This window comes from Neopelma chrysocephalum, unplaced genomic scaffold, assembly GCF_003984885.1.
Source record: "Neopelma chrysocephalum unplaced genomic scaffold, ASM398488v2 Primary Assembly neopelma1_95, whole genome shotgun sequence".
Classification (NCBI taxonomy): Eukaryota; Metazoa; Chordata; class Aves; order Passeriformes; family Pipridae; genus Neopelma; species Neopelma chrysocephalum.
Window position 1 is genome coordinate 814,860 of NW_020897757.1, and position 18,196 is coordinate 833,055.

The following is an 18,196-nucleotide window of genomic DNA, read 5'->3' on the forward strand; positions in this document are numbered from 1 at the left end:
GACACAACCAGGGGGATTGTCATTCCCAACCATCTGAATCCTAGTTACTCATCTGCCACCATGCTGGGTTACTGACAATCAGCCAGGCAGGGATCCTAGGTGGAATTCCTTCACAGAAAGGGTAGTCAGACATGGGAAAGTGCTGCCTCACCCTAATTCCCACTATTTATAGAAAAACCCCTTGGTCTGTTTATTTTTGACAGCCCCACTGATAATCTAATTTGCATTTGATTCAAAAGACTTTGCTTGACAGGAAAAAGAAAGTAACATCAGTAATAGTAATTTGTATGTTATTTTAACATACAGCTCTCTGTTACAGATTAGCAGAGCTCCAGGCCCTTCTGCTGCAGTTAAATTGGGTGTATCCCTTGCCAGACATCTTCATTTAATGATGTGGCACTCAGCGCTCTGGGCTGGGGGACAAGGTGGGGACTGGGCACAGGGGGGACTCCATGGGCTGGGAGGGCTTTTCCAACCTCAAGGACTCTGGGATTCTGTCAAGTTTCCCATCCAAACCCATTTCCAAGTGAGCAGCAGAGGATCTGGTTGGTGGGGTGGGCTCGCAGGGACAGCGGCGCGGTGTCACCCCACAGCCCTCCCGAAGGGACACTGGCACAGGCAGGGCTGGCAGCCCACAGGGCCGGGGCCAGCGGGTCTGGGCAGCTCTGGCTCAGCCCCACAGAGCGCTAGAACTGCTCTCATCAGCCACAGCTGCTCAGAGAGGGCAAGAGTGTCGTCATTGCCAGGGCCTGGGACCCGCCAGGGCCCTGCCACCAGTGCTGGAGTGTCCAGGGAATGACTGGATGTGACACTCTGAGCTCTGGGCTGGTAACTCAGATGAGCTCAGCTGGTTAGAGAATGGTGATAATAACACCAAGGTCACAGGTTCAATCCCTGTACAGGCCATTCATGGGCTCAATGATCTTTGTGGGTCCCTTCCAACTCGGAACGTTCTGATCTCTTTCTAGTTGACCAGGTGGGGATCAGTCAAAGGTTGAACTCGATGATCTTGCAGATCTTTTCCAACCTAAATGAACCTATTTTAGGATTCCCAACAAAGCTGAGAGAGCTGCCCCCATAATAATTTAGATGGGAACGTGTCCAAGATCATTCCTCAGTATGGCACAGCTGGATTAATTTAGGAACAGCAACAAACTGCAGCCAAGGACTTTGATGATCCTGGTGTGTCCCTTCCAACTGAGGATCCTCTATGATTCTATGACTCTATTCAATGACATGGAATCTATGACTATGATTCCATGATAGACTGAAACAAGTCCTGTTCCTTGCTCTGTTTCCAAACTGTCTAAGTCCAATGTCAATCCCATCACTCCAACTTTTGGCTAATTTGCTCTTTCCAATTATCTTCACCTCCATCCTCAGGTTTTTCCCACCTATCCTGCTGCTGTGCCAAGAACTGATTTAAAAGAAAAGGGGGGGACAAAATTAAGCTAGAGAAGGACAAGGCAAGTATAAAAATTGTGGATAAAAAGCTCCAACTCACTATTAAATATGGGTGAATAACAATACATTTAACGCAGTAAATAGATAGGGTTTAAAATCCTGTGCTTTCACAAATGGCCAAAATATCTGCACCCAGGTTAAGAGAGATGCTGTGTTACCCCAAAACAGGAATATGGGGAACAGGTGATGGTTCATCACACAGGGAGCAGAGTGAACTGTTGACAGGAACCAACCTAAACCTTCCAACGCTGTTTCCTTGTCTGTGGTTTTTGAGGATTTGTTTCAGTGCTGTGGCAGAGCACTTTTCCCTCTCCTGCAGGGCTCGGGATCCCTCTGCTGGTCACAGAGCACAGGAGGAGCCAGCACGGATTTTCCTGGGTGGAACAAAGTCCTTCCAAGAAAAAGGTCCTGATGACATGGGAACCTGCCACCTGCAAGGCCAGGGTGAGGCAGGGGGGCAAATCCCACGGAAATAAAGCTCCCAGGAGCCTGTGCCAAGGAGGGAAGATCTTCAAGGAAAGCTGGGCAGGGCTGGTTGCACAGAACAGACCTGCTCCTGGCAATGACAGGGGCTGGAATTAAAATATTAAATAAAACAGAGCTGAGGGAGCTGCACTCCTTGGCCATCGACACCTGAAGGAAGATCCCACGCAGGAAACACCACATGAGAATTATGGATCTGATAACAGCCTAAATAATTACTGATTATGACCTCTGTGGGTTCCTTCCAGCCGAGGATATTCTGTGATTCTACATCTCTGAGGTGGGCAAATATCCTCTGGAGCTGGTGCCAAACCTGCCCTTTCCTGAGGGAGAGACTTGAGAGCTTCATGCTCAGCCTTGTGCTGCCTTGGCCATCACCTCCTTCATCTGTGACTCCTCAAACTGAGCAACAGCTCTGAAAAGCCACCTGGTGATATTCCCTGCTGCTGGAAGGCCCAGGATTTTCAAAGGACAATAAAGCACCTCAGAGGCAAAGGAGATCCAGCAGAGACAAGCTGAGCAATGGGGCACTGACACTTCCCACGGCATTTGAAGATCTCAGAGTTATCACTTATTTGAAAGTCTGGAGCAAGAGTCAGGAGTGAAGTGGAAAACTAGTTCCTGATCTCTGCAAATGGCTGTGAGAGGGGAGGGTTCAGCACTCAGGCTCTCATCTCCTGGGCCTTATCTCTCAGTTAAGAGGGAAAGCACAGCCTGTACAGAAAATCTGTCAGAGGTTTTCTGAGAAAACCACCATCATTTGGAGATTCAAAATAAACCACAAATTACTCCAGTTTTCCACCTCTCTCTCTCTCTCCTGATGGAAATGGTGACTGCAGGTCTGCCCATGATGTTCAACATCATCCTGGGAATTAAGAGTCCCTGTGAGGGACAGGTTTCCTAAATCACACAATTCCTAAATTCTACACCCCACCAGTCACCCACCAAAGGCCAGAGATCTTGGGATGCCTCAAGCTCCTCTGTGCCAGGGTGTGGTTGGGAATGTGACTTGTTCAGATCCCAGATTTCAGTGGGATCTTATCAATAGTTACAATGAAACAGCTCCTTCATCCCACAGAGCCAGGCTGGGAGAGCTGGGGGGGGTTCACCTGGAGCAGAGAAGGATCCAGGGAAAGCTGAGAGCCCCTTGCAGGGCCTAAAGGGGCTCCAGGAGAGCTGGAGAGGGACTGGGGACAAGGGATGGAGGGACAGGACACAGGGAATGGCTTCCCACTGCCAGAGGGCAGGGATAGATGGGATATTGGGAAGGAATTGTTGGCTGGGAGGGTGGGGAGGCCCTGGCCCAGGTTGTCCAGAGAAGCTGTGGCTGCCCCTGGATCCCTGGAAGTGTCCAAGGCCAGGTCAGATGGGTCTTGGAGCAACCTGGGCTGGTGGAAGGTGTCCCTGCCAAGGCAGGGGACTGACATGAGCCTTAAGGTCCCTTCCAACTCTTCTGGGATTCTACGATTCAAGAGCAGGACTCACAGGCTCGTGGCTCCTCAAGCTCTTTGGGACACAAGGGTAGAAAAAAGTACCTGGGATATGTCAGGAAAAATCTGTATGTGGGGAAGAACAAGGGGCACAGGTTCTGCTGGAGACTCCAGGGTGGACACACAACTGATATTCATTCATGGCTTTTGAGCAGTTCCTATTCTGAACTAGTAACTCTTCTCAGGGCTTGCTGGGACACTGGGGACAGACATTAACCTGGAAAAATTACTGATTCCAGGGGGGAAAAAGGCACAATGAGAAGAGGCAAAAAGAAATCACAGGGGAAGCAACACAAAAGCTGCTGCATGAAGACAAAGCACTTTTTGAGCAAGACTTTTATAAGGACTTCAAATTCCTCTGCAACACAGGAGTTGCTGTAATGAGGAATGTGAGAACAATGGGGAACAGGGAAGATGAGAAGATGGCTCTGTGGGAACACAGGGGGAGCAGCCAGTCCTGCTGCTGTCCCTGCAGAGGGACCCCCAGGGCACTGCCCCAACCTGTCCCCCCAGGCAGCCCCACAGTCCTTCCAGGGGGTCACAGCCAACTCCTCAGCCAGTTTTCCCAAAATATCCCTAATTTCCCCCATCTGTATCCTTTTTCTCACACTGATCTTGCCTTTTAAGTGACAGGCTGGCTACAGGATGGGGCAGCTCTCACCCAAGCAGTTCCTGCAAGAATATCATAGGATTAAAATCCTTACTTATCTACTGATCCCCATTCCAAACTGGGAAACCCAGAGCCAGACACATCCAGCCCCAGTTTATTGGGACCACACCAGCTACACACACAAGGGCTGACAAAATCTGCTTGTGGGACTGCAGAGAATCATGGAATGGTTTGGGCTGGAAGGGATCTCAAAGATCACCCAGTGATCCACCCCCTGCCATGGGCAGGGACACCTTCCACCAGCCCAGGTTGCTCCAACCTGGCCTTGGACACTTCCAGGGATCCAGGGGCAGCCACAGCTTCTCTGGACAACCTGTGCCAGGGCCTCCCCACCCTCACAGGGAAGGATTCTTTCCCAATATCCCATCTAACTCTGCCCTCTGGCAGTGGGAAGCCAGTCCCCTTGTCCTGGCACTCCATGATCCAATGTAACCTGTCCAGCAATAAATGTAACAATTAAAACCCCACACATTTAGTAATTTATAATCTCTGTGATCAATGCTGGGGAAGCAAAGCCCCTGCTGCCTTTAACACCCAAAGGTGTGTATTTATTCCCAGCTGCTTTACCCCAGCCATGCACAGTTGAGCACTGAATCCACCTTGGAATATCAGGCACAGATTGAGCTCAGCCCTCCTCCTCCAGCAGCTCCTCCTGTAAGAACTGCCTGTGTGGTTATTTCAGATACTTGTGATTGCCCAGACATTTCACAAGGTCACTTTACAGTACCAGAAAAAAAACCTCAGCTTGATAAATCCACACCATTTTTCACAACTCTGAGCTTTCAGGGAGTCACAGGAGCCGGAGTTGGATCTTTCCACACATCACCAACCCAAGGAGTGATTGACTCACACACCATGAGACACGACAAAGTCGAACCCACAACTCACACTGCATCTAACCAGGGATTTGCTGATTCCAACCCAGGTTTAATGCCAACTTTATGTCACTGTGTGACCCTGAAATCAGAGTTTCTTGAAGTGCCTCCCCCAGGTTGTCTCCCCCCACACAGCCCAGGCAGGACGTGGTTCTAAACCCCACTGCTCATATTTTCCTTTGTGCAAACAACACATTTGGGTGTTCCCATCTGTCCCTTCAGTGTTAGATATTTAGAAATCACCCTCATCCTCCTGATCACAAACTACTGCTGGTATCACTCCCAAATGGAAAAGGAATCTCTCATAAGGAAGAACAATGTCTGTGCTGTCACAGAACCATGGAGTGGTTTGGGTTGGGAGGGACTTTAAAGATGATCTCATTCCACCCCTGCCGTGGGCAGGGACACCTTCCACCAGCCCAGGTTGCTCCAACCTGGCCTTGGACACTTCCAGGGATCCAGGGGCAGCCACAGCTTCTCTGGGCAACCTGTGCCAGGGCCTCCCCACCCTCACAGGGAACAATTCCTTCCCAATATCCCATCTATCCCTGTCCTCTGGCAGTGGGAAGCCATTCCCTGTGTCCTGTCCCTCCATCCCTTGTCCCCAGTCCCTCTCCAGCTCTCCTGGAGCCCCTTTAGGCCCTGCAAGGGGCTCTCAGCTCTCCCTGGAACCTTCTCTTCCCCTATGGAAGCATCAAACCTTATTTTATAACCGAAGGAAACTCCAACTCCACTTCCCACTGTGCTCCACTGCAGGTGAAAGAGAAACTTAAGGAAAGTAAAACGATCTTTCATGGATTTTAAGGTGAAACCCCCACAAATTCAGAGCTATTCCAGGTGAGATTTCACTTGCAGCATCACCAAGCACAGAGTCAGCCATGGAGGGAACCTGGCTCCGAGAGGAGGAGTATTTTGGGAAGGTGGGAAACCCCACATTGACCCTCTGGGGCACAACCCATTTATGTGAGTGTTAACTCCAATTTCTGTCCAGAGTTTGCACCCAATCAGATCAACCTTTCTCTGATCCAGTTTTTAAGATTCATTCTTTTGTTTGCTGCAGGGGCAACTGATTTTTTTCCAAGTGCCAGATGTGGAATCTGGTTCCTCCTCAGCACTAATTTATTGTGGCTATTTACCTGTCAGCCCAAGGACTGAACAGCTGCATAAATAAAGCTAAAACCCTTCCAGTTCTATGAAAGGTCTGAACAAGCACAATGGTAAATCTAAATCTGATCTCAAAAAAAATCACATTTATTCCTATTCCAGCTAAACTATAGCCAGCACCAAATTTATCACACGTGCATGTAATAAACATGATAAATACAGTGTTTGCTGAGTGTGTATGTGCCTGGAGAACTGGTTTGATAACCAAAAGTATTCTTAAATCCAGCAGACACATGACAGAACCAAAAAAAAAAGTGGGTTTTTTTGAGCAAATGCTAAATTACCTGGTGCAGGTGCAACAAATAACCTATTTTGTTTATTTATGAGGAAATAACGCTTCAGGAGGTTCAGATTGGCACTGCTTTATTATTTAATATCTGCTTTATTTATTTGAAAGATTTATTTAATGTAAGAGCTCTGGGCCAAGCAGAAGCTCTTCCAGAAGGTGCAGCTGGTGTCAAGTCATGTATCTGACCAAAATTAAGAGGATTTCTCCCTGGCACTAAAATGGGCTTTTTGAAAAGGCCACATTGATGGGGAATTTTCCAAAGCAAACTCACCCAATCCTCAGCTAAAAGCTGAGCACTGCTCCAGAAAATAGAAGGAGAGACTGTATTTCAAGCTCATTATTGCTGTAAATTTAACGGGTATTTTAAAACATCACATTTAGAACTATTCAAGTTGAAGGCTCAGCCCTCCCTATTTTACTCAATAAGCAATTGGTGCTGTTACCAAGATCCGTGCAGGAAAAACCTGTTCTTCAAACACTTGGAAGTGTTATCCATAGTTTTGAGCTGAGGGAACAAGGAGGCAAAGCAGAAACCTCCTGTTCCCAGAGGAATTACTGCAAGGGACAAACACACCACGAGGGTTGGACTCGGTATTAAAGGTTTTTTTCCACCTAAACGATTTCTGTGATCCCACACAACTCCTGCTTCAGTGTTTCATTTCTATGATCCTACACAACTCCTGCTTCAGTGTTTCACCTACTCCTTGTGCAAAAAACCAGGGAATGAGGGCAGCAGGAATCCCCCCCAGCAGTGGCAAGGACAGCAGAGCAGGGACTGGGCCAACATGTCTTACCCAGGTTTAGACTTGAAGATGATCCATGTGAAGATAAGGAAGGTGGAGGAGTCTGGGAGTGGCCGGGTCCTTGGCTGGGCAGAGGCATTCCCACAGGGCCAGGAGAGGAGGAGAAGCCAAGGCCATTGTAAAAACTGTGTCCTATGGGTGTCAAACTGCTGGATGTCCTCTTGTACAGGTCGCTGCTCCCCGTCAGCGAGTCCCGGCGGGAGCCGCTGCCCGTGTTGGAGTTTGCAACTGGAAAGGGGGAAAAGAGGAGAACTGGGTGATGCCAACAAGCTGCCTGAGACACCTGGAACAGCTCCACCTGCTTTCCCAAAGGTGTTGCAAGCACCCAGGTGAAATGCATTCATTAAACCCACGTTACTAATGCTCGAGCAGAAATTCTTGGCTTAAAAAAATCAGCTGAGATCCTGCCTTTGCATTTAGAGCTTTGTAAGTTTTTATACTGATAGAACACATGAAAAAACACAGCTCCAAAACATCTACGAGATCAAAAGATTAAAAATCTACCTAATGTGAGTGACCACGGTTTTGGACACAAACACTGAGCACTTCTGGACCCTCAGGAGAAGGTTTGGATTCCTCCACGTTTTTTTCCCTAAGAACATCACTCAGTTTAACACCAGATATTAGATCACCCTACAAGCACTGCCTCGTGTTTGTTCTCAGCCATTAGAGCTAAAACAAAGCCAACATGAGATTTTATCAGTGTTTATTTAAGAGCACGTCCAGCTTTGTGTACATTTACCTGCAATCCTTGTGCTCACCCTTCATTAGATTAGAAAACAGCTCCTGTTTGCCCCGAGCTTTATGGAGATGGAAATCAGAATTCAATTTAACACACAAACCCAATGGCTTTTAAGAGCTGCCTTGATAGGCAAATACAAACTCTTTAAATGCACTGTCAACTTGAGGGGAAAAAAATCAATTTTGCATTAAAATCTTGTTTAATAAATAGTGAAATTGTTAACTGCAATGAACTAATCATTTTTCATGACTGCACATGAGCTCTAGAAGCAGCAGGATCACAGTTTTATTCATTGATTGAGGGAAAATAAGTTTGTGAATCTTGGCACTGAGCAAACCAGTAATGGATTTCAATTAATTAAATAAACTGAGGTGAAAGAGGCAAATGCTGTGTTTACCTCAAACCAAGATGGTTCAAATTCTCAGGCTGGGCTTAAGAAAAATATTTAGAGTAAGTTTTTATTTAAAACTGTTATTCTATGCAGTGACTGGATGTCCCTCAGCCTGCTCTGATGGAGCAGCTCCAAAGGCATGTTTGAACTCGTCCTTCACACTGATGAAAGCAGAGAAGTTCATGACATAATTACTGCCCTGAGAACGAGCAGTAATTAAAACAATTGTTCCACTTCAAAAGAAAACAAACCTAAGGAAAAAAAGAAAACAAAACACAACCCCCAACCCACAGACATCTCCCTGGTTTGGTCTGGTTTGGTTCTGAAAGAAATCTTGGTCTCCAACTGCCTAAAACCAACTCAGACCACGGATGGGATGTTTCTTGCAACCACAATATGTGATTCTTTTAGTGTATGATGGACACAATTCCCAGAAAAAGGCATGGAAACCACCTCAGATCAGCTTTTTAAAATCCTGAGAAGCTTCTCAGCCTTTATTCCAAGGTAAGAGACAGCACAGGGCTGGATACACTCCTCTGGAGCCAATTCCTGCCAGTCCAGTATCCCCACCAAGCACAGGCAGGGAAAAAATACTTAACAAGGGGCCAACTGGTAATGTGCATAACAAAACCAGTTAATTACTTTGGTGCTTCTAATTATCATCCACTAAAAGAACTTTCACCAGAAAGTGCTGCAGATTTTCAAAGCCCTAAGTCCTCCCTGGAGGAAAATTTCCACTTAGCCTTGGATGGATGAGGAGAGCTCAGCTCAGGAGCTCAGAGCACCAGCTCCAGTGGATTCCCAGCCTGCTCAGGGCTCCCTGCTGCTCTCCTTTCCCCCTGGAAGCAGCTGCTGTCCTTACCTGCTGTCCCAAATCCTCCCAGTGCAGAGCCCAGCGTGGCCCCCAGGGAGCTGCTGCTGCCGAAGCCCAGGGAGGTGTTGGCAGGTTGGGCAGAGCCCTGAGAGAAGAGGGAGCTGCTCTGGGAATTGCTGCTCAGGGAGTTGTTGCCGTAGAAGGAGCTGGAGGCCAGGTTGTTGGTGGGCTGCTGCTGGGGCTGGGGCTGGGGCTGCTGCGTTCCCAGAGGCCGGAATGGTCCGTTGGTTGTCCCTGCCAGCCCTCCCGCCGCTCCGTTGGCCGAGGCCGCGGCCGCCGCGACCGCTGCAGGAAAAGCAAGTGGAAAAATTCCTTTCAAAAGCCTAAAAGAATCCATTTTCATCACAGTTTCAGTTAAAACTCATCAGGTTCCTTTTAATTATTACAGGGTTTTTTTTTTCCTTCTAGAACGAAAATCTCCCTTTCGCACCAAACCCGGTGTAAATTCTCTTTATTTCCCATCAGAGCTCCCCAGGTCTCGCCCAGAGCCCCCAAACACCAGCAATGCCCAGCTGTTATTGCTGATGCTTGTGTTGTTAGAGCTCCACAGATCAAACACTAACGGCCCCTTTCTCCCAAGATCCCAGATTCCGATCGATACGGTCCCACACTCGCAAGAGTCAATTAAGAAACATGAGTTTTAAAGTAAGTAAAAATGTTCTTCAGCACATGAAATCTGCAGTGCCAAGAACATCGAACCCGAGGGCTCTTGTTTTTCAGCCAGTTCCAAAGTAAAAGAAAAAGCAAAATAAACAAGGGCTACATGAAAACAATTAAAAGGCCCGTTTCATAATCTATTGCTAACACTGGCTTACCAATGGATTCTGGCTGGAAAAGTCCTTCTAAAGGCTTGAACTCCCAAGGAACCCTAATAAATCCCAAAACAGCTCATGGCAAAGGCCAGGCATGGACCATTTTAGGCAAGGTGATCATAACATAGAATGTGTATCGTGGACTCGTTTGGGTGGGAAGGAAAATTAAAGCTCATCTCATTCCACCTCCTGCCATGGGCAGGGACACCTCCCACCAGCCCAGGTTGCTCCAAGTCCCATCCAACCTGGCCTTGGACACTTCCAGGGATTCCAGGGGCAGCCACAGCTTCTCTGGGCAACCTGGGCCAGGGCCTCCCCACCCTCACAGGGAAGGACTCTTTCCCAAAATCCCATCTATCCCTGCCCTCTGGCAGTGAGAAGCCATTCCCCCTTGTCCTGTCCCTCCATCCCTTGTCCCCAGTCCCTCTCCAGCTCTCCTGGAGCCCCTTTAGGCCCTGCAAGGGGCTCTCAGCTCTTCCTGGAGCCATCTGAGAATCCTACACAGGCCAAAAGCTTTAGCAGGTGGGAAAGCAGGTCCAGCAGACAAATTCAAACAACTACCACGAAACTCTATGAAATAATTTGAGTTCCTGTCCCCTCCCTCTCCGAGGCTGCTCTGAAGGCTCAGCCCAAGTGAGCACACGGGACGTTCTCCACAACAATCCCCGCACGGATCTCAGTGAGGGCAAGTTTGTCATCACGGCCAGCAGAGCCTGGAGGGTCTGGGGTTGGGGACAGGGTGACTGTCACTGGGAGGGAGCAGTACTCACCTGCCTGGGCTGCAGAGGAGCTGATGATGACGGGGGCAGGGGCCACGAGGCGCACGGGGGCCCCCAGGCCGTTCCTGGCCCCCGCGTTCACCACCAGGGCCCCGGTTTGGTCGTAATAAGCAGCAGGAGCCAGCACTGGGTACCCTGGGGGGGCAAAGCACAGGTGAGGGGACAAGCAGGGCAGCACCCAGCAGGTCCAGCATCTCCACGGGACTGTGCTGCAACATTACATCATTTACAACATTACAATTTAACACCATTTTTAAAGGAAATCTGAGCGGAAAAGGAAAAAGCAACAACAGCTCTGCTACTCCTGAAAAGAAAAAATGAAGTCCATGACTTTATAACAAGTAAGACTTTGAGGCAGAGAAGAATTTTTTTCTTCCTCAAAGCTACTGGCATTGCCCTCAGTGTAAATTCAGCTATACAGATCAAAAAAAAGGGGTTAAAATACAAAACACACCATTTCTTTTAAACGTACACCTTGAGGTGGGACCTTTCAGATCTGTGAACACCCTGCATGTCCAAATCCCCCACTCTGTGCTGAGGCTGTCAGGGGGCACACACTTGGAACTTGAAGTTATTATAATAAATATATATATGTAATAATAAATAAGAAATACAACATATTATATATATAATTTATGTATAAATATATATTATATATATAAGTAATAAATCATTCTTTAATATATATAAACAAACACTTTAAAATATGCCAGTGATACACACAGCAGCACACTGTCAGTAGTATATAGTGATTTAGGTACCTTACTATAGAGTTCTAATGAAATAGAGACATTCAAATTAAATAGAGAGCTTCTCCAAGGTGAGGGGAGGTCACAAAGAGAAAGTTCTCTGTAAGTATTTGCCTTGCAAATATATATATACACACATATATAAACATATATAAATGTATATTTGCTTTTCCAATATAACCCAAATAACAGATTTAAGGAAATTTGCAGCTTGCTGGAAACATGCACATTACAGTTCACTTTGTAGCTTAATACAGCAACATTCTTCTTAAACCATTAAAAACCCACATTTACAACCATGTGACACTTCCAGCAAGGAGACCTGAAGTCCAAATAATCCTTTTTCCTTACATTTGACCAGCACATTATTCTAAAAGATGCTTAGGTTTGTCCTATGCCATTACAATAAATATTCTGAATAACTGAATGTCAAAAGCAGCCTCATGGATCAGAATTAGAATTCATACAGCAGCTCCTCTCAGGAAGAATTATAAATCAGAATCAAACCTGCTCTTTTTATCCCTTTTCTTTTCCTGTTTTTAAGCAATTAGAAAGAAGCAATCCTGAAGGGGAAGTCCCTGACCTGTGGAAGTCAAGCCCTGGGCAGGGACGGAGAAACAAGGTGACTGAACAGGACTAAGATCCCTCGGAGGTTTCAAATGCAGATCCCATAAGCTTGAATGAGCCACGGGAAAATCTTTGGAATACACAAATAACTAATGCACCTGTACAGTGGATAACAGTTGTTTTCACCTGTGCCACAGGCACCTACCCCCTGGTTCTGAGGTTCTGTGCTGCAGAGGTGGTTGGGGTCACATCGAAACCCCTCCTGCACCCACGGATTAAACCCCAAACTGATGGAAACAAACGCTGCTGAATCCCAGGCAAACATGACACATGGAGACATGAGATGCAACTTCATGGCTCTCCCTGGGCCCTGCAGAAGCTGTTCCTGCCCCAGCCATACCTGGCATTCCCGCTGCCAGCCCCTGGCCGAAGGCGAGGGCGGAGTTGACGGCGGCCGCGGCCACCAGTGGGTCCGTCTGCTGGCCCTGCTGGTTCTGGTTGGGGGTCAAGGGACGCTGGCTGGCTCCTCCACGGAGAACCTGCAGAGACAGAGGAACATCCAGGTGTTTACTTTGGGGCCCAGGAGCAAGTCACCATCACCAGGCACTTGCAGGAGCAGCAGGAGCAATCTAGTTGAAGTTGTTGCACCAGTAACGGGTGACACCCTTGACTCCCCTTCACTCTTAATCAACTTTTCTTGATATTTTTTGATATACAAGAAGGACATTGAGGGGCTGGAGCATGTGCAGGGAAGGGAGCTGGGGAAGGGGCTGGAGCAGCAGGAGCAGCTGAGGGAGCTGGGGGGACTCAGCCTGGAGAAAAGGAGGCTCAGGGGGGACCTTCTGGCTCTGCAACTCCCTGACAGGAGGGGGGAGCCGGGGGGGGGGGTCGGGCTCTGCTCCCAGGGAACAAGGGACAGGAGAGGGAACGGCCTCCAGCTGTGCCAGGGGAGAGTCAGGTTGGATATTAGGAAAAATTCTTTGCTGAAAGGGTGGTCAGGCAGTAGAAGGGGCTGCCCAGGGAGGTGGTGGAATCCCCATTCCTGGAAGTGTTCAAAAAACATGTGGATGTGCTGCCTGGGAACATGGTTTAGTGGGGACCTGTCAGTGCTGAGTTAATGGTTTAACTCAATGATCTTTAGAGGGCTTTTCCAACCTCCCTAACTTTATGATCCAACCTTCAATACCCATCCTTGGACGGAAGTGTTTACAAGCCATCTGCCCATCCCAGGTAACATTTGGACTCTGGTAAAGGCCCTCTTGAGCAGAAACCTTAAAAAGCCCAATTTAGGAGCTGGGGGCCAATGACATGAAGTGACCTGGGTTTTTCCAAGCTACCAGCTCCTCTAAAAAACAGTGACCTGGTGACACAACACTTACTCCTGGGAAATAATGCCCAAAGAGCCCACAGTGTGTTGTGTCTGGAGGAGCTCTCGTGGTGCTCTCAAAGGGATGATGGTGAAGTGCCCTTTGCTGTAATTACCTGTGACAGTCTCTGTTTGCCAAAGCCTTGCACTCCAGGGGGGGCAGGTCTGCACCCCCCAGCAAGGTCAGCATGTTAAACAAGCCATCCCTGGGTCCTCTGGCTGCAAGAAGTGACATCGTGTGTGTCACCTGACAGAGTCATTAACAGGGAAAAATGACTGTGCACGGAGAGGCTGGGAGAGGATGCTGAGGTGATTTAGATGTGCCTGAGTCTGCTGTCACTGTCACAGCCTGGAATTCCTGGAGGAGACTGAGGGGAGACCTCAGTGCAGTTCCAACTGCCTGGGCAGGGGCAGAGGAGGGGCAGGGACTGAGCTCTGCTCTGGGGGGACCAGGGACAGCACCCAGGGAATGGCTGGAGCTGTGTCAGGGCAGGCTCAGGTTGGATCTCAGGGAAAGGTTCTTCCCCCAGAGGCTGGTTGGGCACTGCCCAGGCTCCCCAGGGCAGTGGGCACAGCCCCAAGGCTGCCAGAGCTCCAGGAGGGTTTGGCTGATCCTCTGGGGCACAGGGGGTGACTCTTGGGGCTGGGCCTGTGCAGGGCTGAGGGTTGGACTCCAGGATCCTTGGGGGTCCCTCCCAACTCAGCATATTCTGGGATTCTGAGTCTCTCAGAATTCCAATGGGTGCAGCTGCAGCACTGGAGTGCTCGTGGCTTTTATTAATACACTATTAAGGTGTCATAAGGGTGACAAATCAACTGCCTATAATCATTGCTCCAGGTTTCCAAAACCTCTGCCTCAGCACTTTTAATCCAAACAATTCCTGCTGCATCCTCTTATGGATGCAGGTTTGCATTATAAACACCACTCCTGATCCCACTCACGCCAGCTCCATGCCTATAAAAGTAATGAAAAATACTATAAAGGCTACTGGCACTGATATATTTTATTTTAATAGCCTGGTCCTTTGCAGAAGCACTCTCAGCACACACCCTCCTCATCTGAAAAGGCCTTTTAGCACCACCCAACACTGGAGTTCGCTTTAGTTTTCAAAGCAGAAGCTCAAAAATTCAGCTGCCAGTTGTTCTTTATTCTGCCATTTCAGGCACCCAGGGAGCAGAAAGGAGGGCTCTGTGCCACTGTAAAAAGGAGCCATCTCCCTTTCGGGTAGCAGAACAAACCCACTCTGTTTCCAAGCAGGAAGAACCGTGGGACAGATGCTGAGAAATGTGTGTGAAGCCCCTGGCAGGTGAGGAGCAGCTCTGATCAAACCCCAGACAAGCTCCTGGGCTGTGCCCAGAGTTGTCCAGGTCACTGAAGCCCAATCTGGTTCCTGATACCTGTTCCAAGAGGCTTGCTGAGGTCTGAGAGCAGAAAAGGAGATCACATCCAAGTGTGTGTCCAAAGGGAATGAGGATCAAAGGAAGGATGGTGGGACACCTCTCACCCACCCAGCATTCAACTGAATTCCTGGGGTTTAGCACCATCAGTTTAGTCTGAAAGTTTGGATTGTTTTAAAATGTTGATTAAAACAGCAAAGCATTGCCCAGAGAAGCTGTGGCTGCCCCATCCCTGGAAGTGTCCAAAGCCAGGCTGGACAGGGCTTGGAGCAACCTGGGATGGTGGAAAGTGTCCCTGCCATGGTGGAACCAGCCAGTGTTTAAGGTCCCTTCCAACCCAAATCATTCCCCAGTTCTAACAATCTGCACTCCTACACAACTTTGTCAAATGTTTAGGATGGCTTTTCCTTTTCTATAAGGAAGAAAATTCTTGTACCCTGTTTATTCTTGTACCATCTCTCAGTTTCCACCTTCTGTTCCAGCAGCTTAGATTCCCATTTGTGTCATCTGCATGTGCAGAAGCACAACTGTGATTAAACACCAGACCTTTAGAATGCTCATTTTACTGGAGGTCAGGGAAATTAACCCAGTGAAATTTCAAATAGAGGGGAGAGCCAAAAAAACCCCCAACCCTGAACAAGAAATGGCACAGTGATTCATCACAAAGATGCAGAACAATTATCAGCAGGAGAAAAAAATACAGGCTGGATAATCCAGTGTGTTGTCAATGCCAAGGGATTAAGGCACAGGAGCAAAGCCCATCCTTTAGGAAGCATGTAAGGACACAATTCCCTCTTCACTGTGTTTTAAAAAAGCAAATACCATTTAACCAGCAGATACCTGTCTCAACATTCATCTTTAACACATTTACAGAGGTAACAGCAGATCATATGGAAAAACCTTCATTAAATTTATTTATTTCCCCATTTTAGCTGTCAAATTCCTGTAATTTTTTGTGCAGACTAAATCAAAACAGCTAGTTTGCCTCACAAAAATAGAAAATTTCACGTTTTCTTTTCCCACTCATCTTTAGCCTCCAAGTCCTCACAGGGACATCAAACCTATTCACTCTGCTATTATTTTGACCTCTTTAGAGCCAGTCTTCATCAAGAAAGCATTTCATACTGGGCAGCACCCTGAAGATAAGGACACACTTCCTGCCATTCAATATTTGAGTGGAGTCACCACCCCTAGAAGTGTTCAAAAAACAAGCAGTTGTGGCACTTTGAAGTATGGTTTAGTGGGAATGAGGGTTGGACTTGGATGATCTTGGAGGTCTTTTCCAACCTTAAAGATAATTATCATCAGCTCCACAGCCTTCAAATTGCAGTGATGGGCACAGTGATGGGCTGTAAGATGATGAGTGCTGCCTGCACACCAGCTTTGCTGTGTTTACACAGCTCAGGGTGTTCACAACTTGAGTCATTTATGTTTCCCAAAGCACTAAATAACTCACCCCCACCAAGGTACCTGTGCCCTCTCCACATGCAAAACGAATAAATCAAGTAACAGAATGTACAGATGGTTCTTGTCCTTTTTTCAGGAGAGGCCAAAGGCTCTTCTTGTCACCTTAAAACTACTTGGATTTGAGGGTCAGGAGTAGGCACTGAAAAAATCAGGGTTCTTAACGGCTGGAGCTGTGTCAGGGGTGTTTAGGCTGGATATTATGGAAAGGTTCTTCCCCCAGAGGGTTGTTGGGCACTGCTCAGGCTCCCCAGGACAGTGGGCACAGCCCCAAGGCTGCCAGAGCTCAGGGACAGGGTTTATTAGAGAACTTGTGCTTGTTCTCTTCCTCCCCTTTCCCCACGTGTGCTCTCCCCTCAGTAGCCTGCTGGTGGTTTGCTGAGTTGGTGTGACCTCCCTGTGCTTCTGCAGCAGGTTCTGATCCTCAGAGAAGCACTTCTGGAAATGGGTGAAGCATCTTCCTTTGGGAAGCATTTCTGTAAACGGGTGAAACTTCACAGAAGACACTGAGCTCTGCTCTGGGGGAGCAGGGACAGCACCCAGGGAATGGCTGGAGCTGTGTCAGGGCAGGCTCAGGTTGGATCTCAGGCAAAGGTTCTTCCCCCAGAGGCTGGTTGGGCACTGCCCAGGCTCCCCAGGGCAGTGGGCACAGCCCCAAGGCTGCCAGAGCTCCAGGAGGGTTTGTCTGATCCTCTGGGGCACAGGGGGTGACTCTTGGGGCTGGGCCTGTGCAGGGCTGAGGGTTGGACTGGATGGTCCTTGTGGGTCCCTTCCAACAGGCCATTCTGTGCCTCAAAGCTGTTCCAAAGCGTTCTGTGGGCTGCAGGAGCCCCCCAGCCTTACCTGCTGCTGGCCCTGCTGGGTTTGCTGTGTGGTTTGCTGGTTTGCTGAGTTGGTGGCGGCGGCAGCAGCGGCCGCTTGCTGCTGGAACAGGCTGGCGGGATAAACTCCCCAGGGAGTGACTCCATAGTACTGGTGAGGGACAACAGCCGGGCCTGCAACACCGAGGGAACATGTCAGCTTTTGGATCATGACAAGGGTTACACGGCCAACAGTCACCAAAAATACCCCTGCTCATCACATTTGGTTCAGCAAATCCCATTTCCGCGTGATCCGCGTGAAATCCTTTGCAAATACAGAGGGATTTTGGCATTTATTACATATTTTTAAAAAGCTTCCAAGTCAAACCTGAAATTCCATCTTTACTTACTTTTACCTTATTGGAGGAGGTCAAACTCTGCTGCCAGTGATCCTGTTGAAATGTCATGTTTTTATTGTTGTGCCCTAATTTTGTAGTGAAGGAATGAAACTTTAACCAACAGAGAGGGAACCGTGTTTAAGCACTGAGATAAACTTCTAATCTCAGCTGACATTCACAGCTCATCTACCATTTAGCTCCTTGATAAATTAACATAACCTCTCCACAGCTGGATAGCATCAATTCTCAAGTGTTTAATGTTATTTTTCCAGCCACTCAGTCCTACTTTGCATTTGCAAACCCCCAGAAAAGAGGCTTCTCAATCCTGTCTCTTCTCATATTCCCTCCTCAAACATAAGAGGCTTTAAAAAATAATATTAATAATCTTGGAGAGCAGCAGAAATAGCCTCCCTTTTGAAGACACACCGTGTTTTATCAGGTCTCAGGACACCACACACAATTTGGAGATAGCAGGATGGAGCCTCTATCCTTAAATAATCCCACTTGGCACAAGGCTGAGGAAGCAGGGAGCACTCTGTGCTGGAGGGAGGAGTCCCTCCCACCAAATAACAGGGATGTGAATCCAATAATATTTTTTAATATGACTGTTTGATATCT

General features: G+C 48.0%; 1 protein-coding gene and 1 non-coding gene across 9 annotated transcripts in view; both read right to left on the reverse strand.

Annotated features, from left to right (window-relative positions):
• Positions 1 to 18,196, reverse strand: part of PUM1 (pumilio RNA binding family member 1) — an 85,079-nt gene that overhangs the window by 17,822 nt on the left and 49,061 nt on the right. For all 8 annotated transcript variants that reach the window (XM_027693995.1, XM_027693990.1, XM_027693994.1 and 5 more), the window contains exons 10-14: positions 17,224 to 17,375; positions 12,553 to 12,691; positions 10,828 to 10,971; positions 9,234 to 9,530; positions 7,230 to 7,466 (exon numbers count right to left, since the gene is read on the reverse strand). In XM_027693995.1, the coding sequence (XP_027549796.1) occupies positions 7,230 to 7,466; positions 9,234 to 9,530; positions 10,828 to 10,971; positions 12,553 to 12,691; positions 17,224 to 17,375 (969 nt within the window). The remainder of the gene's footprint in view (positions 1 to 7,229; positions 7,467 to 9,233; positions 9,531 to 10,827; positions 10,972 to 12,552; positions 12,692 to 17,223; positions 17,376 to 18,196) is intronic.
• On the reverse strand, positions 665 to 747 carry LOC113972684. The gene has a single exon (XR_003535968.1). It is a non-coding gene; the product is annotated as a small nucleolar RNA SNORD103/SNORD85 (small nucleolar RNA).